The sequence below is a fragment of the Fundulus heteroclitus genome, chromosome 22, assembly GCF_011125445.2.
Source record: "Fundulus heteroclitus isolate FHET01 chromosome 22, MU-UCD_Fhet_4.1, whole genome shotgun sequence".
NCBI lineage: Eukaryota > Metazoa > Chordata > Actinopteri > Cyprinodontiformes > Fundulidae > Fundulus > Fundulus heteroclitus.
The window spans coordinates 9,865,864-9,891,972 of NC_046382.1; the positions used below are offsets into that span (position 1 = coordinate 9,865,864).

At 38.3% G+C, this 26,109-nt stretch overlaps 1 protein-coding gene across 1 annotated transcript in view; it reads right to left on the reverse strand.

Annotated features, from left to right (window-relative positions):
* The window catches only part of LOC105921153 (adhesion G protein-coupled receptor A3), a 277,946-nt gene that overhangs the window by 162,920 nt on the left and 88,917 nt on the right, over positions 1-26,109 (reverse strand). Inside the window, exons 9-12 of the mRNA XM_036126251.1 lie at positions 16,150-16,369; positions 13,621-13,770; positions 9,539-9,700; positions 8,975-9,208 (exon numbers count right to left, since the gene is read on the reverse strand). Coding sequence (XP_035982144.1) covers positions 8,975-9,208; positions 9,539-9,700; positions 13,621-13,770; positions 16,150-16,369 — 766 coding nt within the window. The remainder of the gene's footprint in view (positions 1-8,974; positions 9,209-9,538; positions 9,701-13,620; positions 13,771-16,149; positions 16,370-26,109) is intronic.

The following is a 26,109-nucleotide window of genomic DNA, read 5'->3' on the forward strand; positions in this document are numbered from 1 at the left end:
AAGGAAACCTTCATGTCAGACTTTAAAGGCTTCGGTTAGCCTGTCGATTATTAAAACTCTCGACATCCTTCGCTCTAAAATTGAAATTCACAAGTTGCAACCTGAATGGGTCACAAGACTCTGTTCCTGAAGCTCTTTGGACATGTGAGACGAAACAATGCGACAATGTCAAAAGCGAACACAGCATATCAGCAAAACACCTTAAAGCAGTTTTCAAGCTTGGTGGTGAGTTGGTAATGAGTTGGCCTGTTTTGCAACCATAGGACCAATGCACCTTGCAACCATAGAGTCAACTATCAACTCCTCTTTATATCAAAGTAACAATCTACAACATTGCTGTATACAAACATACCAAAACCTTTATTTTAGTCATAGAGCAGCTGGTATTATTGGTTATTCCCCTAAGATAACATATCCGGAAACTTCACTCGAAGCATTTATTGTGAAAGACAGAAACACAATGAACCAGTTTTTATGTCTCCAAGTCAGGATATCCAAAAAAGGGTTAAAAATAAAAAAAACTGGACTTCTATTCCGAAGCTGAAGACATTTCGCTTCACATCCAGCAATCTTTCTCTGTTCATTTGAATGAGCCGATCTTTACTGGTTGTGCAGGGGGCCCTGCTTCAATTCAAATAAATTCAATTTTATTTATATAGCGTCAATTCACAGCACATGTCATCTCAAGGCACTTTACAAAGTCAGGTCAATAGAATCGTGCATGCTGGGTCTGACTCAGAATCAAAGATGTGCGGCTGCATTATTGTGCATCTGCTGGCAGCCATGTACACGTGTATAAAGGGTGAGTGTAAACGTTGAGTTAGGGGTTACAGGCAGCTACAGCTTACTGGAATAAGATAAAAACATTATCTGATCACGGTTTAGTCCAAGAAAAAATGCGATGAACATGCTTGGTATAGCCCATAAACCTATAGCTACTAAATGTTTAAAGCAAGCATAATAGGTCACCTTTAATAGGTGGTCACCCCCCGCTGAAACCATTTTTATTTGGTGTTGCAGTTTGCTGTTAGTTGATGAACTAAACATACCCAAAATATAACTGTCTATGTTTTATTTTACATTCATGTTAATGACACAGCCGAGATATTTTTTTTCCAAGATTGTTATTGTTGTTGCCAGCCATAAATATTCTATTCACCCGGGCCAGAGGGAGAAGATCAAATGATTAAATAAATCAAACGTTGCAACATCCCCATGCGATCATCCGGACCTCGAGCTGATTAAAATGATGTGGTCGGACTTCAAGAAACAAATCTGAAAAGGTTGCTTTGCATTTGTACTCTGCTCCCCTGAGTCAACAATTCACTGCAATTACTGCAATCCAGGCCAGCGCTAATCTCAACACCGAAAATGACAACCAATGCTCTCTGCCTTGTTTGGATGCGTTGGTATATTTCTTGCTTCAGATGTGACTGATAGCTAGCCGACTTCCTCATTTAAAAGTCTTACTACTTTCACAGCTCCTGCTGGGGGGAGAGAAGATTTACTGGCGGAAACAAAACGTTCATTCCTACGTTGGAGAGCAGGAATTTCACTTCATTGTTCCCCCGAATCATTTGAGATTGGGCGAGAGGTAGCAGGTTGATTGCCACTTATCAATTTGAGACTCTCAATCAGGAACGTTTAACAGCTTTCAGTCACAACCTATGGAAGTGGGGGAGAACGAAGACGTAGGCGTGATTGTTTGGGAGGAGGTTTCAGCCAAATCTTCTTTAATACACTTTCCACCAAGACAACAATGAGTGTGCAAAGCAGTCTTTAAATGAAGCCTCTGTGCAGCCAAATCCTTGTGCTTGTGTGTGCTTTATGTCAGTCTTCACCACGCTGGCAGTTACGTTTATTGAGAAAAACACACATCTATCCCCTTTCCATGAACGTTTAATCCTCCTAAAGACTTATTTAGGTTTAACCAAACAACTTAAATTACTGTTGAACAGAAATTGAAAACTGGTTTGGAAGCAGATGCACTTCTTGGATTCATACCAATAACATAACATTAATAAACACACTTAAAATTGGGAAATACTTGTTTTTTTTTTCCTGATCAAGATGATTTTAGGAATGTCTTCGGTTAAAACAAAAACATTTACTTTGTTTTTTTACATTTTAAATGTTATTTTAAGGAATAACAATATGACAATGTCTATAATGATGTAAAAATTACACAAAGCAGCAGTGGTGAATGTGTGGGCGGTAGAAGCATGATGTTATAATGTCACTTTCTGGAAAGATGGCAATCATAAAGGCCATACGCTGTGAGTGCAACTGGACAGAAAAAAAACATATTTTAAAGAGGACTACGTGTTTGTCAGACTGAGATAGCAGATTACTCAGCCAGCCAATCAGTCACATGAAGACAGAAGAAATAGATTGTGATAGAAGACTTGATCCACAGCTGACATTTGCTTTTTTAAAAAGCTTGCCTTCACGACATAATAGTTCCCTTTTTGCTACGAGGAACATTTTGTTTTGTTTTTATCCCATAACCCGTTCAAACCTATGTTAGGTTATATCTAACTTGATGTAAAGCTGCTTTTTTTTTTACCTGTGATCTAAGAAGTTAAGATATTCTACGGCAATGGAAAAACAAGCTGCTGCTTTGAAAAGACGCTCCCTTTGACCCTGAGTTTAGAAATAATGGGGAGTTTTACCGACAGCGGCAGAAACAGAGATACTTTGAGTTTTGAATAAAATAACAAAAACACAGCAACAAAGAGAGCAGATGCGCAATATATACTGAATGGCATCTTTATTGGGTACACTTGTTCTGTCAGGAATGGCGAAGTAGAAAATAAAAACGTTTTTTACCTTAACATGAGGAAGAGAAGAGCTTACAGAAAAAAAAAGTCACCGTTAAACTTGTTGCTACACTATGCAAAGGTAGTGCTTATAACGGCAGAGTTTACTTATAATTCTTCAGACTGAAGAAGTCTCTTGGACAAGAGATGAAACATTTCAACAAGGAAGAACCCGTACAGAGGACCTAATCAATTTAGTTTTTCTTCAGTATTTTTCCACCTGAATTACTGAGACTCATCCGGACACCTGGGGTTTGGGGTAAAATTTGAAACAATAAACCAGTAGAGGAGTACGAAGAAACAGGCTGGCTGCAATAACAGGACGATCTGACACTAACTGAGAAAACCAAGTTAGATTTATGCTGGGAAGTCTTGATTACTGGAACGCAGGTGAGTTCATGTGCGGTTGAGAGTAAAATGGGGAGCGCAGGGAGTAACAACAACGAGAGAAGGTAACCAATCAACATAAAGAGCACATAGACCTGAACTAATTACAAACCAAAGGGAAGAACCCTAATATAGGACCTAATATAAACCTTATTGCACAGAGAACATTCATCCATTCATAGTCTGACGAAGCTGGTGCTTGTCTCCAGCGGGTTTTGGTCGCAAAAGAACAGAAACACAATAATAAGTAAAGAAACTCATCACTGAGCAATCAGCCAATACGGCAACACCCAAATGGCAATGGCAAACCACACAAGAATGCAAATAGTGACAAATCCCAAAGCAAAGAAAAACACAAAACAAAAGATCATATGTTCAACTGCAAGTTAACACAGATGGCAAATCAGCCGCTCACCTCACAGCTACTCCATGCAATTAGGCATCTAGCTGTGATGAGGAAAGAGGGAAGAAAGGAGACTTAAGTGACTTTTATTGTGAAACGGTTGCTAGTGTCAGGCAGGCTGGTCTGAGTATTTCAGCGTCTGATCTATTTTCACAACAAAACTATCTCATGGATTTACAGAGTAATCTCAGTTGGGTAACCAAGGTATGCAGAATATTATCTGAATGCACCACATCCATGAAGAGGAAGTTAAGAATACAAATCAAGCAGGTTTCTTAAAACTGGGCACAAACAGATTGACCGTTGTCTGTTCAGATGTTGATTTCGGCTGCAACATTCAGATGTCGCGGTCTAAACTTGGTGTGAACATACTGTATAATTTGCGTTGAACAATCCTTACTTGCATCAAGAAGGCAACAATCTGTTGCACATATTCTTCGCCGCCAATATGCAAAGACTCACAAACAGCAAAAATGAAATTGTGATAAAGAAATAACCCTGTCTGCCCCAAGTTAAGTCCAAAGTCGAAGGCTTGCAAGTCTCGAGTTGAGTCGGAATCCTAAACTTTTAATTTCTAGTCTTAAACACCACACAATTCTCATTAAAATATAAGCAAAGTCAAGTTAGTAGATACATAATCCCTTTAAATTAAATCCCAACTCCGACGTGAAGCAGTGAAAACTGAATTACTGTACACGTGAAAACTGTGAACTCATCCAGGATCTTTTCCAACGTGTTTTCCACTTTTGTTGTACCTCCTCGTTAACATGCTGTAGATCTGCGCGCGTATGGGAGTCCTCACTCTGGGCTGTTAGACTGAGCCGTGTTAGACAAGCCGAATGATGAGTCACACGGGAGCGTGTGCCTCTGAGTGTTCATTTTCAGCATTTCCATTTATCTTTCTGATAACTGATACCCATTGTTTTTAAACATGCACACAAACGAAGGCCCTGAACAGCCGTGTCACCTTCCTGGTGAGAGAAAATATGGCGAATTTCAAACAGCAGGCGTTCACTGACATTCATCAACAGCCGCTAGAACGACATTTTATTTCCTGTGAGCCTGGTTGACACATCACGTCTAGGAGTGCTTCACATAATGGTTTTGCTTTCAGTCAGATCAATTGTTTTCAACATCAGTTGGAATATTCTGTTTCCTGTCCTGTGCTGTGTCTGTTGCACTCGCTAACAGCGCATGACGGGATTTGTTTCAGTTGGAAATAAGTATTTAATTTGACACGTATTTGCACTCTCTCCCTTTTACACTTGAAATGGAAAATTTTCATGGGTTGAAGTAAAGACAAGATAAGAAATTCAACAAAACAGTTACATCTAGATAGATAGATAGATAGATAGATAGATAGATAGATAGATAGATAGATAGATAGATAGATAGATAGATAGATAGATAGATAGATAGATAGATAGATAGATAGATAGATAGATAGATAGATAGATAGATAGATAGATAGATAGATTATGCAACAGGTTATCTGGTATAAACTAAAAAAAATCTAAATTGGGTTACTGTTAGAAAAAAAAAGAATATTTTGAAGAAGCTGTCATTCAATACTTGTGATTTATTTTGTGAACAATTTTTAAAACTTGCGATTCACTGATCCAGCGATGCACATGTCAGGGGTTGCCTATTAAGTAGATCATTTATGATGAGAGTGAATAAAGTTCAGTCAAAATCATAGAGGTGCTGGCAACTAAGATATCTTGTCAGTGTTGCCCAAAATAAATATTTACTTCACATCAGTCTTCTTCTTTCAGTAAGTTTCCAAAACTTTGGAATGCACTGTGCATGTATTTGAATTCTTATTTCTTATTCAACAAGGAATCCTATCAGGAGTGGATCCAAAATATTTATGCAGTGTCACAACAGCCTAAAACATTCAGCCAGAACCACAGAACCCTTCAACAAGCCATGATGATGATGTGTCATATAGAACCTACACAAACAGTTATTTAGGAGTTTTAATATACTCACCCCAGACAGTTACGTCATCGATTCTTAGCCATTATTGATTTATTATAACCTATTTTTTAGCAGGGCAAATTGATTCCACATTGTACCACTTCAATATATAGTTTAAGTTGAAATAAACACAAGTTGTAGTTTATTGTTTATTTTCTACACCATGCAAGATCAGAATTATGCATTCAGACTTATTTATAAGCAAGAATCTCCCATTAATATTTGATAAAATGTCCCTTGATATTACACACTATCTGTGGTTTTTGCCATCGTTCCTGATTTGGACCCAGCTTGTAAGCACAGCCTGCAAATGTTCTATTGAATTGAATTTTTGATTTTGGGAAGATCAGTTTAGAAACTTGATGTTAGCTAAGATGGATATGTATTTGTTAAACCCAATTATATCCGTTTTAACCATCTGAGCCAAACTGTCCTCTTCAGGGGAAACAATTTTTGGTTTCCAATGACAATCTAAAACCAACCAAGGCTCACGCCTGACATAAACCACAAACTGCTGCTACACCAGTGTCAGTATTCACAGCAAAGCTAATTTTTCCATCTCCTTGTATTGAGATGGAAGTGACCAAGAAAAAAAAAACAACACCTGTCACAATTTGGACACCTTAATCCGTAACTGATCTTTCCAGCCTCCGTCATGGACAAGCCAAAGGCCTTCTGGATAAACGTTTCGTGTTTAGATGGGATGGGTGTGAGTAATCCAGCACAATGACAGGAAGAAAAGCTTGCAGAGCTCAAGGTAAGGCTTTCAAATTGAAGAACACAAAACCAGTTGCAGAGCATGGTTCCACAATCACGCTCAGGGCTTTGTTTAGCTGGCAATTGACTGGTGCACTTACACAAACTGGATGGGATAACCTAGACAGAGGACTAGCTTTCAATTTCAACACACCCAGCTGGTGGAAACTTAGAGAAAAGTTGCCGGTTTGACAGCAAATGATGCCAAAAGCGTGAAAAAGTTGGTATTGGAGCATTAACCTTCTGGAAAAGCCCCACCCTCATCCTGAAGAACAATGACGTAAAATGCTTAAAAACAAAACTAATTGAAATTATCCACCAGGAGTCATATCGGAAAATTGCTGAGGGCTACAAAAAGACGAGACATTTATCCAAAATTATTAAGCATATTATAAGAAAAGTCCGGTCATATTCAGAATTCAAACTTCTGAAAGTACTTTAAATATAAAATTATTACATACTGTTCAATAAATTATATATTTTTTTATTTAAGAGTAATTTTCATTTGACTGTGCTTTACTGGAGGCATCCCTGTTGGTCAAAGAATAGTACTGCCACCTCCCGGTTTGTGACGTCACGGTGCGGTAGCAGCTGTTGAGCAAGTCCCAATGCTTTAAGCCCTTTGATGTTGTATCTGTTTGTACTAATTAATGTTCTATGTTATTCTTGTATGTTCTTTTTTTGCAACAACAAAAAAGTCCCAATGCTCTATCTGGTGTTTGTCACTACGGGCTATTATCCAAGATGGCGACGACCAGCGCACTATGAGAAGCAGAGGGTGATGGATTAAATAGCGACAGCCATGGGAGTTCCGTGGATTTATGTTGTCTACATATGACGTCTTTTTTCTCTGGCCAGAAGTCCGATGGCAAATCCTCCCTCTTCAAGTTGGCAATGCAATGACGAACTCGTGGTGGATCATGAATCGGAAAGGTGAAATAACTAATGTTTTTTTCACTTTTACCCGATGTATTGCAACATCCAACTGCCATGCACGTAACATTGTCACTTTAACAATAGCTCTCGTGAATTTCAATGGTGAAGTCCTCTCGAAATCAGAAATAATTGTTGTTGATCACAGATGTGTATAATAGTTCCTATTGAATTTGCTTGTAAAGCTCGAAGAATGGCCCTCAGCTTACCGCACCGTGACGTCACTGCCAGAAGATGTCAGGAGTAAGGTGTTACCATATTTAGCCATGAATGGCCGCTCCCAGACTCAGTGATCATGACGAAAATTAATATATATATATTTTTTTTTAGTGATTAACGCTAAATTCATTAAATCACAGTGAACGTATTACTTTTAGGTATAGATCATGATCCATTGATTCTTCCTTGCTGACCGGACTTTTCCTTTAATATAGTTGTGCCTGTACAGATTTTTAAGAAAAGTTACTATAAATTTTTAAATCATGCACCAAATTCTTGTTTTTAAAGTGATGGAAGTTGTTTTATATTGATGCACCTCCCTAAATAGCTTAAACAAATCATTAAAGGCACAAAATGCTGGATGTATGACATTCATGCCAATGATGAGTGCGCATAGACCTTTGGCAGGGATACCACAACTATTATCATAACACTGCATTCAATGCACAATAGATGATAATCATCCAATTTTTTTTAAGGCATCTCAACTTAAATTTGTGAGCGCACAACTTTTTCAAAGCATTCACCTTAATCATGCATGCAAGTTGTCCATAGCCTGGAGCTACAACAAGTGCTGTAAATTCTGATAAGACCGTAGGGATTGGACACAGTTAAACCAAAGCAGAAGCAAATCAGTTAGACCAAAGCGAAAGCATTTTCATTTTGGTGGGAATTTCACCTCTGTGTAATAGCATCTACAGTGCCTTCCCAAAGTATTCACTCCCTTGGCATGTTAAGGTTCTGTTGCATCAGAACATAAAAATGCTAGAGAGTTTGCACCGTGCCATTTGCAGAACATTCCTACAATTTTGAAGATGTGTTACTTTTTATTATTGTGAAGCAAATAGGATAAGATATTTGTCCTATTTGCCCCCCCCCCCAAATGAATGTTTTAATATATTGTTTTCTCATTTCACTTCACCAACTTAGACTATTTTGTGTAGCTTTATCACATTTAAATTACGGGTTGCAATGCAGCAAATACGGTAAAAAGCCAAGGGGGGGCAAATGTTTTTGCAAGGCACTGTATAATGATTACTTTATCTAAGGAATGAATAAATATTGGATGCAACAATTTTATGTGTTTCAGGGGATAAAACCGTGTGTCCTGCTTGCTGGAGATGCACGATGCCTGCATCTATTTGTCATTTGGGATAGGAACCGGGGCCATGGTGGCGCTGATGTAAAGCGACAAGAACACAAGGCCGTCATATCCATCACTGGAGATTGATTCTAACTCACAAACTCACAAACTGCTGACCTGTGGGAAGGGACTGACCCATATACAACCCCAAGATGATCTATAGCATACCAAACAGGGTGGCAGCTTATCAAACAGGCTTCAACTACGTGGTTAGAAATAATGAGAAAAGATCATTTCCAGATCTCTTTTATACATTGTGCCAGGTCAATCAAGCAAAAGAAGCAACTGGGACGTATTGGAACATTTCAAACCGCCTATCTGCTTATGTCCTACCTGGCTGAGCTGACCGGCTGGCGAGCCGCTGTTGTTGACAGTGTGGCATTTCAAACTGAGCAACGACTCTCCCGTGGCCTCGCGCTCCCCTTGTTTGTCCTTGTCGTGGTAGAAATGGCCGTGCGGGATGGGCAATTTAGCCGACATGGGACTCTGCTGGAGCGCCGTGCAGGATAAACCGAGAAAATTCGACGGCTTGATCAGAAAAGCCTCCAGAGCTATGTTAGTGGATACCTATGGAAAATCCCCCCCCCAAAGGTTAAGGAGGGTGGGGAGGGAGAGAAAAGGGTTGAAAAGTAACAAAAAAGAGGGAAGAGAGCAGAGATTTTCCATTAGTCATTTTGGATATGCTTTTATCCCCAGCGACAGCCGGGAGGAGAGAATAGGCAGGGGCAAGATGAAACAATGGGAGGAAGCAATTTATCTTTGTGTTTCATTAGTCTACTTGTCTGATTAAGCCGCATCTAGAGTTCATTATTCAGAGACAAAGGAAAAAGTAAAGCCGTGAGGCATTTAGTAAGAAAATGTAACCTTTGTCTGGCCTGGATTGCGGATGTAACCCACCTTGGAAATGACCTGATTGTCTTCTGTCAAGGCCAAGTCGGCAATACGCTCCACACACTGGACAATACGGGTGCACGCCCTGGCATCGTTCTGAGCCATCCACAAGATGTGCTCCTCCACCAACATCATGTTGCTGGCTATGTCTGAGATGTAGTCCCCGAGCTGAGGAAACACAAGCAGCCACATACACAGTACAAACAGTGCTTGAAAAGCATTTATACCCCATTAAGTTTTCCACAGTGTAACACAAACAGAAATGCCTTTTTCTTTGGATTTTATGTAATAGAGAAACACAAAGATACGATGGCCGAGGGGTGCAAGCGCACTGCAAGCACATAAATGCGCTGCAAACACAAAAAGTAGTCCAAACACAAAATACAGAGGCGAACACACAAACATGCAAAACACATGCAAAGGCAAAATGATGCAAGTAGCAAAAACAACCGCAGGTTAAGAAAAGCTGTGAACTACTGTAGCTCCGCAGAATGGAAATGCTCCAGACCACTAAGGGGAGAAGACCACCAACCAATTCATATGGGACCACATCTGGTGGCCTAAAAATTAACGGGATTCCCAAAGAAAACTTGGATAGAAGAAAAAAAAAGGGTGCAATATTATAGAACAGCAGCATATATACATCCTTAGTAGTAGTGTGCTTGAGACTTTAGGTTATAGTAGTTTGCATTTCTGATTTGTTAATCACTGCAGTCAGACTGATATAACTGAGAGATAATGCTTTTGCTCTGTGAGATTCACATGGTTAATTTAGTTAGATTTATAGATCATTTTACAGACAATCCATCAGAGACGGCAGCATAAATGGGGATATTATCAGTAAAGAAAATGGTGACTATGAAGATGAGTAATTATTTAATATTGTTCAATTAAACCACACAGGGCTGACTTCAATGTACTGCTGAAGCCTGTTACACAGGATCACCAAGGTCACAAGATGCCATTTTATGCCCCCCCCCCCCCCCAAAAAAAATAAGAGCTGAATCAGGATGTTGGAACAGAACAGAAAATAATTAATCCTGAGTCATCAGTCAAAACATATACAGCCTCATATTTCCCTCCAAGTCATTTAAAACTTCTTTAAATTTAGATCAGCTCTATCATTCAGCTCATTCAACTCATATCATCTGTTACCAGATAAAACAAAAGGACTAAACACGGGGGGGGGGCTTTGTAAATATAGGAGTAACCACACACTGACTACGATGCAGGTTGTGGTCCTGATGCAGTTCCCATTTGCCGCAAACTCCCACTCACACTGCTCCTAGGGAAACAGCAGCCAGCTGCAGCTTGGCCTGCGTAAATGGCGCTGGAGAGAAGGTCATGTGGTTCTATTTGTTGTTATTTCTCATAAATGGTTAAAAACCACCCATGGTTTTAATTGTTTAGGGCAAAACTCATATGTGCACTTAAATATCCTACTTCATCCTCACAAAGCCCTCTATCGCGTTCCCATCAACGTTTTGAATGCACCTTTTGAAGTATCACATTAGAAGGGGTTGATGGAATTAACTCACTGACGTTTTTACACTCTCTTGAGATGGTTTTTGCGAAAAACAGTAAGTGCGCTACAGAGGAGTTGGAAACACTGGTTAAAACTGGTTTGGTTTGCTTTATGTGCAAAATTGTATTATAAACCATTGTAGACATTTTTTCATCATTATCTATTTTTAATGCTTAATTAAAGCTATAGTCGGTCCTTCCATCATGACAGTAGTAACTACATTATGTATTTAGTAAAAGGAGGTTAAAAAACATTAGATTTCTGTGAAAGCAGCAGGTTTGTAAAAACTCGAACCAATCCTTGCCATTCGGTTCAAAGTGCAGGGATTTGTCAGAGTTTTGGTCGCACTCTCACCCCCTTTGTCCCTCAAGTTATGCAGGTATCACCTTATTGGTTGTCCCACATGCCAGTCATTCTGACGTGCTCACGTAACGCCTGCGTGAGAGCTCGTTCCTTGTTAGTTTCCGCTTGCTCTCTGCGCATGTGCACTTCTAGTGTTTATGTATCCGGTTAGCTTAGCGGTTAGCTTCGGGATCAGCCATTCATTGTAGCTCCGCTGCTCTCGCCGTATACTTTGAACATGGCTGAGAGTTGCAAGAATCAAACAGTGTACAGGTTTGTGAGAAGAAAAAAAAGGAACTTGGGGAAACTTTGCAAAAAATATCACTGACTCCACCTTTAAGTGAGGCTTATTTAAGTGTGAAAATTATCCAAAGACTACTAGCTCCAAGTTTCATCACTTTGGTGTTTGTTTTATTTTTATTTTCTTCTTTTATGTTGTGTGTTGCTTGAGTTCAGTAGTTAGTAGGTTAACGTAGTATTATTAAACAGAATAATTGTTGTAACTAGGAAATAATGGTTTAATAACTTTCACTAGCTTAACTGCGGTCGTCTGTGGTTGTTCTTATATCAGTAATCGAATCGTCTCCAAGAGTTACCAAATCATCCCTTTTCAGTTAGCAACATGGATATACATAGACATTTTTTCAGCTTATGGTTAATTAAATGGAGATGCTACTGGGCAAGGATAGGGCACACCTTACGGAAATCAGCTGACAACACCACCAGACAAACTCTAAGATGGAATCCACAAGGAAAATGGAAAAGAAGCCGTAGAATAAACATCTGTCCCGGAGACCTTTAAGCTGACGTCAAGACTATGGGAATGACATGGAACCAACTGGACAGGAAAGCACAGGACAACGATGTCTGGAGATCCCTTGTCGGCAGCCTATGTCCCAGGAGGGGTAATAGGCATTAAGTGTAAGTAAGTGTGATTAATTATTAGTGATTCCAATTGCAATTAGAAATTATGGTTATTAATATTTACTGGTGGATTACCAAACTCAGTTTCACCTCTGGTTTAAATACACATCTTTTATGGTTAATAAGGTTAATAATTGTTAAACAATAATCCAATTGCTAGGTATAATCATTAAAGGCTAGTAGCCCCTTATCACAAGCATTTGACAGATTTTTTGTTGTTACTTACCTTTGATTAGAATAATGCACTGTAAATTATAATATTCAATTATAATTATTAATAATAAGCATAATCAAATAGGTAAAAAAAAAACATGCAATGGAATAAAAATGTTAGAGGCTGGAAAAGACGTAAGACTGGGATTAGTTCACATTCCAGTGGGACAAAACCCTTAACATAGAGTAACAATGAAATGGGTTAGATCAAAGCAAATCCATGCGTAGAATGGCTCAAATTCCAGAACTAAGTCCAATGGAGAAACTGGGGCAATAGTTGAAAACCAAATACCACTAATGCCATCTATCCAAACTGACTTACTGACTTTAGGCTATTTCGTAAAAAAAAAAAAAAAAAAAAAAGAATATGGGAATGGTTTGTAAATGAGCAAAAATTGTAAAGACATACCAAAACATAGGCTGTACAATGCAGCCCATTTTACATTTATGCACTACTTGTGTTGCTCTATTACATCCATGTTTGATAAAAATACATTAAATTTCTTGGCTGTAAAGAAGCAAAATTAGTATTTTTGCAACAGAATGGGTAAGTGCAGAGACAATTATCTAAATACACACAGCATTCAAATTAAATAATCCTTCCAACAGGTACATTTATAACCCTCATCAGAACTACAAAGTAGACAATGGTGTCTTCATTCATAAAAGAGAGATTTAATTTAGATTACCAGCTCCAGTGGAGCCTAATCGCTGCTTTGCGATGGCGCTTTGCTATTTACTCATTCTATATTTTATTGTTACTTTGTTTGACTATTTTCATTGTCTCAATAAGGATATTCTCTTGTGCATTGTCCTTGTAATAATAGGACACTAAGTATCTTCTAATATTATCTCTCCCTAAGTGACCTATGTTCATTGACCGTCCAACTGAAAACTAATACAAATTCTTCCAACTTACTAGGCTCAGCAATGTTCTTATTTAAAACTTGACCTTAAAAAGGTGATATAAAACCCTTTGCGCCCCTGGCCTCTAGTTCACTTAAGGTAAAAACATCACTTTCCTACACAGAACTGCATCTTCATATTTGAAAATCGCTCAAAAATTGCTTGCGGGCTCTCTTACGTCTTTCTCTTTCTCCAGCAGCCTCGTCAGTCTTTCCACAAGGTGAGTGACAAAGATGACATCCATGACATCAGTGAAGTGTGCAGCCCTGCGTGTATAAGCCACTAACCGCTGACCCAAAGGCTGAGCATTGCTGGTATTAATGGGTATCTGAAATAAAAAATAAATGTATTTAGAGACAATACTAACCATTATTAGGTTAAAAAAATAGCCAAATTGACAGTTTTCATAGATTTCATAGAGTTTTTTGCTTCATATGAAACTATATATACACTATATATATATATATATATATATATATATATATATATATATATATATATATATATATATATATATATATATATAGGCCTATATACACACACAGTATATGTATGTATTTGTGTCCAAAAAATATTGGCATACTGAGAAGTATCTGCATGTAGTTGTACAGTATAGGCAATCAATACTTGGTCAGAACCTCATTTGCAATTACTCAGTCTGTTACTCAGCAAGGGTGGTAAGCAGGCCCACATTGCATTAATAACAGCCTTCGGTTTGTTTATTTTGCTGACAATGTTCCATGGATGCTTTGTGTAGTTGAGGTCAGGCCAGTTTGCCTGCTGGAAAATTAAATCGGTATTTCCATAAACCTTGTAAGCAAAGGGAAGCACGAGGTGCTCTAAATTTCCTGGTAAATGCCTGTGCTTACTTTTTGGTGTTGTCAAGTGATAGGTGTCAAGTAGACTTGACACCTAACACCAGTGTTGTCAAGTCACAAATCTTGTGAGTCATGGGTTGTGCTTTTTTTTTAGGCTTGTTTTTGAACGTGAGGTTGCTTATTAAGCTTGGCTTTCTTTCTGAGTGAAAACCCTTTATCATCACCAGTGCTAGGTAGTATGTCCTTCCCACGCCCCCGTTTCCTGGTTATCGCGCATCCCTGAGTTGACTCGGCAAACCCTAAACACACTCATGCCGGACCCCAAAGTAACCGGCATACGAGCGATGAGATAAACGAGAAAATGAGTTGCAGTAAGTGGGGAAAATAGATAAAGAAATATAATAACGAGTGGGCGAATGAGAGTGCACTGAAAAACTGGATCTGATTTCAGATGGGAGATGTCTCAATGGCATTCTGCCGATTTTACAGGTGTGAAATATGTGCTCACCATGCTGATTTAATTCAGCATGAAGCACAATAAAAGGGAACCTCTATCTTCCATGAGGCTAAAGAATATATGGGCTTTACTGCCTCAGAAGGCAATAAAAAATGTGCTAAAATTTTACTTCTCTTTTGATGCATCAATCAGTCTATAGTAAAAGTTACTCAAAAAATGTTGGTTATTCAAAGATTGAAAGGTAAAAGTGTTTTGCTCAATTTTGGTGTTGCTAATGTGTAATGGCATGATAAATACATTTACAATGTTTACAAGCGGCATCGGTATTACAGCCTGTTGGGCTTGTTTTTTAAAGAGCTCACAGCTTATTTCTCTCCCAAGAACTGGCAACACTGACCAACACCATGTGCTTAGATGCAGCTAGATGTCTGTGAACAGACAACTTCTTTACCAATGATGTTTTGTTGCTTACCATCCTTGTGGCGGATGTTATAGACTTAATTTTGTCAAGTTAACAGTGACCCCCATGATTGTGTATGCCAAAATATAACATCCCCGTATTAAAATAGTTTTGGAACTAATCTAATGTAATTTTCTAATTTTTGTATTTTTTTTCTTCACCTATATACCATAGTGAACCAAAATACAGCAGACACTTGAAATGGCCTCCAGTTTTGCATTAGTTATTTCAACTTTTAACTTTATGTTCTCTTTCTTTTTTTCATAGTAGGTACACCTGGCCTGTCGTTCCTGGATCAATGTGAGCTTCTGTGCTTTTTGTCTCTCTTGTGGTGTCTCTGCTCTGTCTTCTTTAACCCCCAGTGGGTCGAGGCAGATGAGCGTTCACACTGAGCCTGGTTCTGGTTCTGCTGGAGGTTCTCCTCCCTGTTAAAGGGGAGTTTTCCTCTCCACTGTCGCTTCATGCATGCTCAGTATGAGGGATTGCTGCAAAGCCATGTACAATGCAGACGACTGTCCACTGTGGCTCTACGCTCTTTCAGGAGGAGTGAATGCTGCTTGGAGAGACTTGATGCAACCTGATGGGTTTCCTTAGAGAGGAAACTTTCTGACCAGTGTCTCTGGATGATCAAACTGACTTTGTGAAGTGCCTTGAGTGTTGGGAATTGGCGCTATCTAAATAAAATTGAAATGTATCAAGCTTTGCATGAGTCTCTTAAATACATATACGTTTCAAATGAATTACCCAAAATATTTTTGATGATATTCTAATTTATTGAGATGTATATACAAGTTTTAAGTCTTACATTTAAAACAGAGTAAGCAAGCAAAAAAAATAAAATAATAATCAACATCTCAAACATGCTAAAAGAACTAGATTAATTAGAATATTTTATTTTTTTGGAACAAAACATCCATTGGTGATAGGATGCTGAAGCAGTTCTAATCACTTGTTCTTCATCAGCACTGATACCTGAGTGAGCTGATGCAGCCCGCGGGTCAGTTCACTGGCATACGGGCACTGAGTGTAGTCCTCTTCAGCCCACCGCCCAGCTCCATCACATCGCCGCCATGCTTTCTTCTGCCTTTGGCCCGAGGGTTGGGAAGCGCTGCCAGAGGGGTTGGGGGCCGATCCAAAGGTTGCAGGAGCACACGGCAGGAAGGCCAGGATGCCAGCCAGAGTCTTTGGCCATCTGGCCCGAACAAATACATCATTAAATAAAATTGTGTTGAAACATTTTATCCTGGAATTTAGAAATCAAGTTCAATATTCCACTTGCTCAATATATAATTAATTTACACAAGTTATTTCCAATTAAATATGTAATTGCAGTAATTCATTAAATTCTGATAAATGCCTAAGCAATATTTGCTGTTGCCACAACAAAATGAAATAAAACCTCTGTTTAAATATGATGTCTTGTTGTGTCTGCGTGTTATATATAATCTGTGTGCATCCTGAGACGGTGTCTGTCTCAAAATAAATTCACTATGGTAACAAATGGGAACGATAAAGATGGCTGATTCTTTATTCAAAGTGACATTTGAGCATCTCTCTGTTTCGAAGAGCTTTCTAAAAAACATGTTAAACAAACAGTACTGCACCCTTACTATATTTGAAAATCCAGCATACATTCTTTTTCTAATTGTCCCAAATATTGTTTAGCTAAACATTTCTGGGGGATTGATCTGCTTGTGAACCCCGTATTTCTGTGTTTTGGCATCAAAAAGCATGCATGCCAGTTTAATATGCACCAGAGTAGAAGATGGCAAATGTCAGTGATTGTGTGTCTGATGTAGCAACCTAATTCTTCTTATTACAGATTTTCAGCATTAGTGTTGTTTTAAAGACCATGCAAAGTTCAATAAAGTCTTCTCTGGAGCAAGAAATTAGACTTTCTCAATAATGTCATCACAGAAGGGCTCTGCTAACCAACCTGTACTTTCAGTCAGAGTGGTTTAACAGACAAATTGATAATTTTAATTTTTTTTGGGGGGTATTGCCTGTTAGGGTTCGGTACAATGTAGCTTTGCAGAGCGTCGTAAAAAGCTTCCAAAAAGCAGTAGTTACAGTCAGAAGTTTATTTAAACCCATCATAGTTAAACAAGTAATATTCATATTCATTTTAGGCTTTTAAATGTTATACAGAATTATTATGCAACACAAACTGCCATAATCTGTACATTAAAAGAAATGTGGGTCATTAAGTTTTAATTTCTGAAATGTTCTATAATTCACCCAGGGTCAAGGTTGTGCATACAGGCTCAGATTTATGCATATAACGCTAGACTTTATTCAGTCAACTGCACATTCACAAAGTACATTTGAGTGAAATTGTACTGCAAGAACCCAAGTTAAAACAAAGGACAAAGGAGAAACATTATAAAAATAAGTATTTGCCAGAAATGTAGCAGCAAACCAAAAAAAGTCATTTTATGTATCCAGGAAAATATTACAGAAATGGTGTGTAAGACCATATGAATAATGTCATTTTATGTAGCGGCAGGATGTATTGCAACAATGGCCGGATGACATGATAATGCACATAGTGCCCTATTGAGACAGAAACTAATAAAGATTATAGTAACTATTAACATTAGGTTAAATAAGTTATATTCTTGTTCAGACTACCCAAAAAAGGGGAGCTTTGTTCAGTAGATCCTGCGTTATAGATCAGATCCTTCTCTCTAAATTTCTTCCTATGCAGTTTGAATTTTTAGCTTTAAAGACCGACTTATCTGATGGACAGTTTTTAATTGTCATTACTTGTTACAAAGCTGCTTCTGCCATTGCTGATAGTTTGCCATTATTAGTCGAACATTTAAGTTTGGAAAAGCTTTAAAGAAATAATCCTGGTAGGTGATTTTATTACATTACATTAGTGTAAAAAGATTTTAAAATGTTGTATTGCTTTTAAATTTTCTTAAATTATTGACAAGCTCGCTTGACCTAATCCCAAACAACGAGAAAAATAGTCTTTTCTCAGTCTTTTCATCACCAAATAAATAGTTCACAGCGGATGTTGTTGTGAACAATCTGTGAAAGATTTGTCTCTTGGGGCTTGGCAGCCTAGCTGCTGGTAGCCCAGAGAAGCTACAGGATGCCTACAGGAGGAGAGGCCACCACCCAACCGTTTGATAGTTTGAATAATTTCATCGACAAACATGCTCTGATTTGTCAGCTGAGAGTTAAGAGTCGAGTTAGTCTCTGGTTTAACAAGTTTGTAGCACAGGAGAAATCATCTTTGGGTAGCTGCAAGGAAATCCCATTCAGAAACTGGTTACATTTTCATTAATCATAAAAAGTGCATTGCATTTAAGAAAGCAAATCAGGATAAAAAAGAAAAAAACTCGACAGTTTACCCAAACATTAACTATAAACTCCACTTAGCTATAAAATAAGTCAGAGAAGCTTAATTGTTTAAACAGAGATTTCATTGCTCTGGATCCTTATGTGATGCAGTCTCTGGTGGACAACCTGTAACTCCCCCTCAACAAAAACACTTTCTTATTTTCACAGGCATCTGTCAGTAAAGTTTCTGAGGAACTGAAGAGTCTTAATCTGTGAGACCTGATAACATTTCTCCTTTCTTTTTACACTTAGCAGCAAAAATTATAGCTGAACCAGTCTTTCATATTTTTAATCTCTTTGCAAACTAACATCTTTCTACATATGTGGAAGGCTGCTTTTTATCTACCCTTACTGAAAGGTGTTGATCCCAGTATGGTAGACATTTTTTCTCTCATATCAAAACCTTGTATTTTAAAAAAAGGTTTATAAACGGTTTAAGAAATATTTATTTGCAGCTAACATCTTATTTCATGGTTTCAGGAAACAACACAGTACACTTACAGCCACCATGAACGTCACAAATAACAGTTGAATCCTTGGATACCAATAACTACTGTGCTGTCCTTTCATTGATTTGTCTAAGGCATTTGACACATATGATCACATCATACTTGTCAAAAGCTGTCAGATATTGGTTTATCACACAATGCTGTGTCTTGGTTTACTAATTATCTGTCAAGTTGTGGACAATGTGTGCAACAGCTTTGTCTGTCGTCAGAATAATCAACCATCTCTAAACAGGGTGTGACAGGGTTACATTTAGGGTCCAACCCTGTTTCCAGCGTATGTAAACAGTGTTGGTGAAAATGTTACTAAAAGGTTGTAAACATTTTTATGCTGATGTCACTGTAGCTTACTGCCATGCAAAAACAGTCACTGCTGTGCATAGGTGTTGACAGTCTGTTTTTGACCTTATTCAATCCGAGTCTGAGCCCGTAAATGCTTATAAGACAAAGGTTATGCTGTTTGCTAACAAAAAGTTCCACGAATTATCCCTTCCAATAAAAACAATGACAGCTACATCAACAGAGCCTGGTGAGACTTACAAGTATCTAGGCATAGAAATTGACAATAAGCTATAATTTAAGTTGCATACTAAATGTGGTAAAGTAGTTAAAGATCAAACTAGTTTTTTTTTTCTATAGAAACAGATGTTTTTCTTTTAGTGCAAGGAAGCGGCTTGTCTTAATTACCTTCCTGCCTCCGTTAGATTACTGTGATTTTGTGTATTCATCTACTACCTCTCTGCATATGTTGGATGCATTCGATCATGGAGTACTACGGTTGATAACGGGATACAAATCTCGCACTGTAGTTTATATTCCCAGGTTAACTGGCCATGAATATCATTCCATAGACTCAGGAATTGGGACATTTTCTAAAAAGCTATCCTTGGGCCGTTCCTGCTTTGTTTATGTCCCTTATGTCACTTAGACAGTCCAGGCACCGGCTTCATTCTCAGCACTTTAACACCTTTGGGTATCTGGTAGTACAGTCACAACTTGGGGAAAAAAGCATTTTCTTAATCTGCCCCTACCAATGTTGATTCCTGAGGGACAATTAAAAATCTTCTGTAGGTAAAAAATATTGTTTTAGGTCATATTTTATTAGCTTAATCAATCTGAAATGGATGTTCTAATTATTAGTATTTTTCCAGTGTATAACTTTTGTCTTGTTGTTTTATGTTACATCAAAACAGGCCTCTATTGTATATGAGATCTTGGATCTCAATGAGCTAACTTGTACACATATTTATTAAATAAAAATATCTATATAACAAGATGACAATTGCTCTTTTCAGTCCCCAACAAGCTTTTAACATATTCCTTACTGGATATCTGCCCATAACTTTATGCAGAATGGATATAGTTTATTGAAACTGGCAGTTTTTTAACTATACTTTTAACTATATGTTCTCTCTGTTTTTTTTTCTCATCATAGTGGCTGCATCAGGTTCTGTTTGGCTGTGACAGCATATTGGGAGTGAGATCGACTTAGCAACCGCTGTCAACAACTTCGTCTTATAGATGATCCAGCCGGTCCTGTCTCCAAGAGTCTAACCCTGTTTCTCTCCTAGACATAGCTGCTATATGAGCTTTTATTGCAACATGTCTGTGCTCTCTTTCATCCTTTTGACCAGAAAACTGTCTATCTGCTTAACTGTGTTATATTCCCTAGACACAGCCACCTATGGAGCTAGTCTGCCATTACCCTCTCTAACATAGAAAGGATTCCTGGATCAGTGCTTCAGTGCTTGTTTGTGTCTCTGCTCTGTCTTCTCTAACCCCCAGTCATTCGTGACAGATGGCCGTTCACACAGAGCCTGGTTCTGCTGGAGGTTTCTTCCTGTTAAAGGGGAGTTTTTCTCTCCACAGCAATCCATTACATGCATGCTCGGTATGAGGGATTGCTTCAAAGTCAACAATACAATCTAAGCAACTGTCCACTGTGGCTACATGCGTTTTCAGGAGGTGTGAATGCTGTAAGACAATGACTTGAAGCAGTCTGCTGGGTTTCCTTCCATAGAAAACTATTTGACCAATCTCTCAGGGAATTTTTAAAGTACCTTGAGATGATGCGTTGTGAATGGACGCTATATAAATAAAATTGAATTAACTGAACAATAAGCTTAAGGTTGCCCTGTTTTATTGATTCAAAAACTATTGTGGTGGCAACATGGGGGAGGTAGCATCATGCTAAGGGTTTGATGCTCTGCAGTGGGCAGTGGAGCATCATACAAAGTGGATGAATTGATGAAAAAGGAGGAACACCTCTAAATTATTTAACTGTACCTCAGACAACTGTTGGATGAACCTTAGACACAGGTGATCCTAAACACATTGAAACCTAAACCCACACCTAAAAACTGGTTTAGAAATCCAGAAAAGAGTCTAACATTCATCTTCTTGGTCTACCCTGAACCCAACTCTATTTCAGGACTATGCCCAAGAGCCCGGTCTTAAACAGGAAATTTAAAAAGACCCACAAAAAGTGGTCCTGATTACAGCCAGAAAGGAAATGTTTGCTAATGCAAAGAAAAAGCATGCAGTTTCTCAGCATTTCTTAAAGGAATGTTTAACCAGTTACCTGGTGTATATGTAAAAATTTGACCCTGTGTGTATTAGTGAATATTCACAATAAATTCAAACAGATTCAAATACATTAAAGACCTAAAAAAGTTTGTAATTGCAGATTACATCACACCTAATCGTCATGTTTAAGGAGCATTTGGAAAGAGATGCTTTGTAATAATTGAAACTGCCGAAAAGAAAAACATTTATTTCAAATTCTTTGGTTTTCTGCTTGCAGCTACTTAAAAAGTCTACCGCAGAAAATGTCACATAGTGCTTAATGTCGACACCCTTTAACTTAATCTAAATTAAAATTAAAGCATGGTGCTCAGAAGGCCAGTAATCTGTTCAGAGGTTAGAGACATGGCATCTCACTACCCCTTTTTCCCACCCATTCTACTTTGCTCCCCCTCTCTTTCCATTCACGTAGCTGGTGCTGGAGCAGCAGCTATTTGGTAATAAATGGCATTAATTTCACCCCCACAAAGAAAAAACAGGCTCATTTTCCAGCCCATTACTCCAATGCTCTGTCAGAAACAAAGCCTCGGAGCTTGCTGTTCTGAAAGTGGGCAGTAAAGCACGGCAGCTACAAAGGAACATACATGACAACAACACACCCACACAAGAGGAGAGGTGGATGATGTGAATAGGCGAGCGTCACAACCAAGTTTCAAGGTGGCCAAAAGGAGCGGATGCCACAGAAAATCCGGATACACAGAGATGTATTGAATTGCTTCTTCATAGTCATAGAAACAAGGTGTTGTTTTGTTGTAGTTATTCTATAAAGCTACACCGAGTCAGCTTTGAATGTGTAAATGTTCATATATGCAGAATTATCACTAAAGAATATCAAATGACCAAACTATGTACTTCTTTACATGCTGAATCCTGGTATTTGCCACCAATGAGACCAGATTTTAGGTTGAAAGACAACCGATTTGATACAGGCAGGAAAAAGACTCAAGAACCTCAACTCCACAGTAAGTAGAAACGTAACAACAGAGCGAGTGAGTGGTCTGGTTTAAAAATGATTTCTAGTAACAAAATACTTTTCATTTGGAAGTATTTCAGGAGAAATTAATCATAATAGGCTTAAACTACAGTCTTGCTTTGAAGGAGACCTCCTGGTATCGGCCATGAAACCCAGTGATTACTGCCCATTACTGCTAATTATACTGAAGAAGTTGGTACATTTGGGTTTTCAGGAAAGGGTTGTTTTTACAGCTAACCTATCTGGTGACTGCTGCAATATATGTTTAATAAATAGCTAAGGCAAGTTTATTCAAGTGTCGTCATCCATACGCAAGGCAACCCAAAGTGCTTTACAGGAATTCAGATTGCAGAGATTGAAAATAGTAGAAACCTCTCAGCTTTGTTCAAAAACAGAACTCAAACATATGTCAAGAACTTAATAAAATGGAGTAAAAACATAAGTCTTAAACTGCAATTTTAAAACAAATACCTCAGACTTAAAACAAGCTACTATCCAGGGAGTGTTATGCTCTGTAAAAGCAGTGCTGGCCACTTAGATCGCTCCTTTCAGTCACTGATTGGTGATTGTACAAACGGTTTATTGGTGAGATGCTATGATCTAAATGAGCAGTACACAAGGTTTTCAGTCCTGACTTAAAAAAGAACAGTGGTTTCTGCATATTTCATTTATTTTTCTCATCAGAGCTGAGATGCAGAGGAGCTAAATGCTACCTCTCTTTGTTTAGTTCTTGTCTTGACACTGAGTAAGCAACTTCTGTGACAACCTGAGGGATCATGGCTCATTTTTGACAAGCAACTGTTTTTGGTTTTTTTTGTGTGTTTTTTTTTTACAGCCGGAAATAATTCATTGCTTTATAAACCAGCACCAAAATGTTTAAATCTACCCTTTTACAATCAGGGAACCATTGCTTTTTTATTGAAACCAGTAAAGGCAAGGCAAATATATTTACAGTGGTCTGCAAAAGTTTGGGCAACCTTGTTAATTTCAATGATTTTCCTTCATAAATCATTGGTTCTTAGGATAAAAAAAATCAGTTAAATATATCGTATAGGAGTAAAACACAGTGATATTTGAGAAGTGAAACAAAGTTTATACCATTTACAGGAAGTGTGCAATAATTGTTTGAACAAAATTAGGCATGTGCATAAATTTGGGCACTGTTGCCATTTTACTGATTTCAAAATCTTTAGAACCAATTATTGGAACTCAAAATTGGATTGGGAAGCTCAGTGACCCTTGACCTACATACACAGGTGAACCTAATTATGAGAGAGTATTTAAGGGGGGGGGCAATTGTAAGTTTCCCTCCTCTGTGAATCCTCTCTGAAGAGTAGCGACATGGGAGTCTCAAAAGAACTGTCACATGAACTGAAAACAAAGATTGTTCACCATCATGAATTAGGGGAAGGATACCGAAAGCTGTCTAAGAGATATCAGTTGTCTGTTTCGACAGTTAGGAACATAGTCAGGAAATGGAAGACCACAGGCACAGTTCAAGTTAAGGCTCGAAGTGGCAGACCAAGGAAAATCACGGATAAAAGAAGCGAAGAATGGTTAGAACAGTCAAAGTCAACCCACAGGCCAGCACCAAAGACATACAACATGATCTTGCTGAAGATGGAGTCATTGTGCATCGTACAACTATTGCGCGCACTTTACACAAGGAGCTGCTGTACGCAAGAGTGATGCGGAGGAAGCCTTTTCTCCGCCCACATCACAAACAAAGCCGCTTGAGGTATGCTAAAGCACATTTGGACAAGCCGGCTTCCTTTTGGAATAAGGTGCTGTGGACTGATGAGACTAAAATTGAGTTATTTGGACGTAACAAGGGGCGTCATGCATGGAGGAAAAACAACACAGCATTCCTAGAAAAACACCTGCTGCCTACAGTAAAATTTGGTGGTGGTTCCATCCTGCTGTGGGCCTGTGTGGCCAGTGCAGGGACTGGGAATCTTGTTACAGTTGAGGGACGCATGGATTCCACCAAATATCAGCAGATTCTGGAGACCAATGTCCAGGAATCAGTGACAAGGCTGAAGCTGCGCCGGGGCTGGATCTTTCAACAGGACAATGACCCTAAACACTGCTCAAAATCTACAAAGGCATTCATGCAGAGGAACAAGTACAACGTTCTGGAATGGCCATCTCAGTCCCCAGACCTGAATATTATTGAAAATCTGTGGTGTGACTTAAAGAGAGCTGTCCATGCTCGGAAACCATCAAACCTGAATGAATTAGAGGTGTTTTGTAAAGAGGAATGGTCCAAAATACCTCCAACCAGAATCCAGACTCTCATAGGAAGCTATAGGAAGCGTTTAGAAGCTGTTTTCTCTGCAAAAGGGGGATCTACTAAATATTGAGTTATTTTTTTTGATAGTGGTGCCCAAATTTATGCACATGCCTAATTTTGTTTAAACAATTATTACACACTTCCTGTAAATGGAATAAACTTTGTTTCACTTCTCAAATATCACTGTGTTTGTCTCCTATATGATATATTTAACTGATTTTTTTAATCCTAAGAACCAATGATTTATGAAGGAAAATCATTGAAATTAACAAGGTTGCCCAAACTTTTGCAGACCACTGTATATAGCACATTTCAGTACAGAGAAAATGCAAAGTGCTTTACATGATCAAAATGCCGGAAGAAAAAGACACCATTACACTAACCTAACCTACAGGAATTTAAAGTTTACACCAGTTTTCTCTACCCTATGACAGAAGACAGATTTAGTAATTAAGACTTTATGTTGTTGTAAAAATATATTTATACGTTTTCTAAGGCCAAAATGACAACAAGATTTCTTGCATGTTCTGTGTTCACTCTAAAGTGACACAATTTAACTGACAAATACTACTTAGTGACAGCTTGAAAAATCTTAAGCCTTTTATTATAATTTTTGCAGTTGCAAAAACTTCAATTTTTATGTCTTGTTTTAACTAAAGCTGGATTAAATTAATTTAATAGTTGTAAAACACCCTGTTTAAGAATATTTATTGATTTACCTTTAACTGCAGAATCTAGGGACACTGCTGTTTTGGTGCTTTTAGACCTTTTTGAAACATTTTGGCACATTTAGCAGATCCTGCTCTCACACCTTGAACCATGTGTGGGTATTACTGGGCCCACTAAGTGGTTCCAACCAGACCTAGTGTTAAAGAGTTTTTCTCTCTATCTAGGTCATTATTCTTCAGCAGCAGACTAATAACATTACAGCAAACCGCAGGGTTCCAATCTTGGGCCCGTTTCTGTTTTCTTTGTTTCTGCTGCGTCTGGGGTGAATCTATAAATATTGTATTTTGTTGTTTCACAGCTTCGCGTATGACATTCACACCACTCTGAAAATGAAACATGGCATTGCAACTTTGCAAAACTGTGTCGAAGACAAAAAATAAATCATACATGCAAATAACCTTTCTAAGCTTTACTGATAAAACTGGAACAGTCCTAATGTAATTACTATCTTTAGTAAAATTGATCTCAGATGGGGTTGGGAGGTCCTGCTGTCTCCC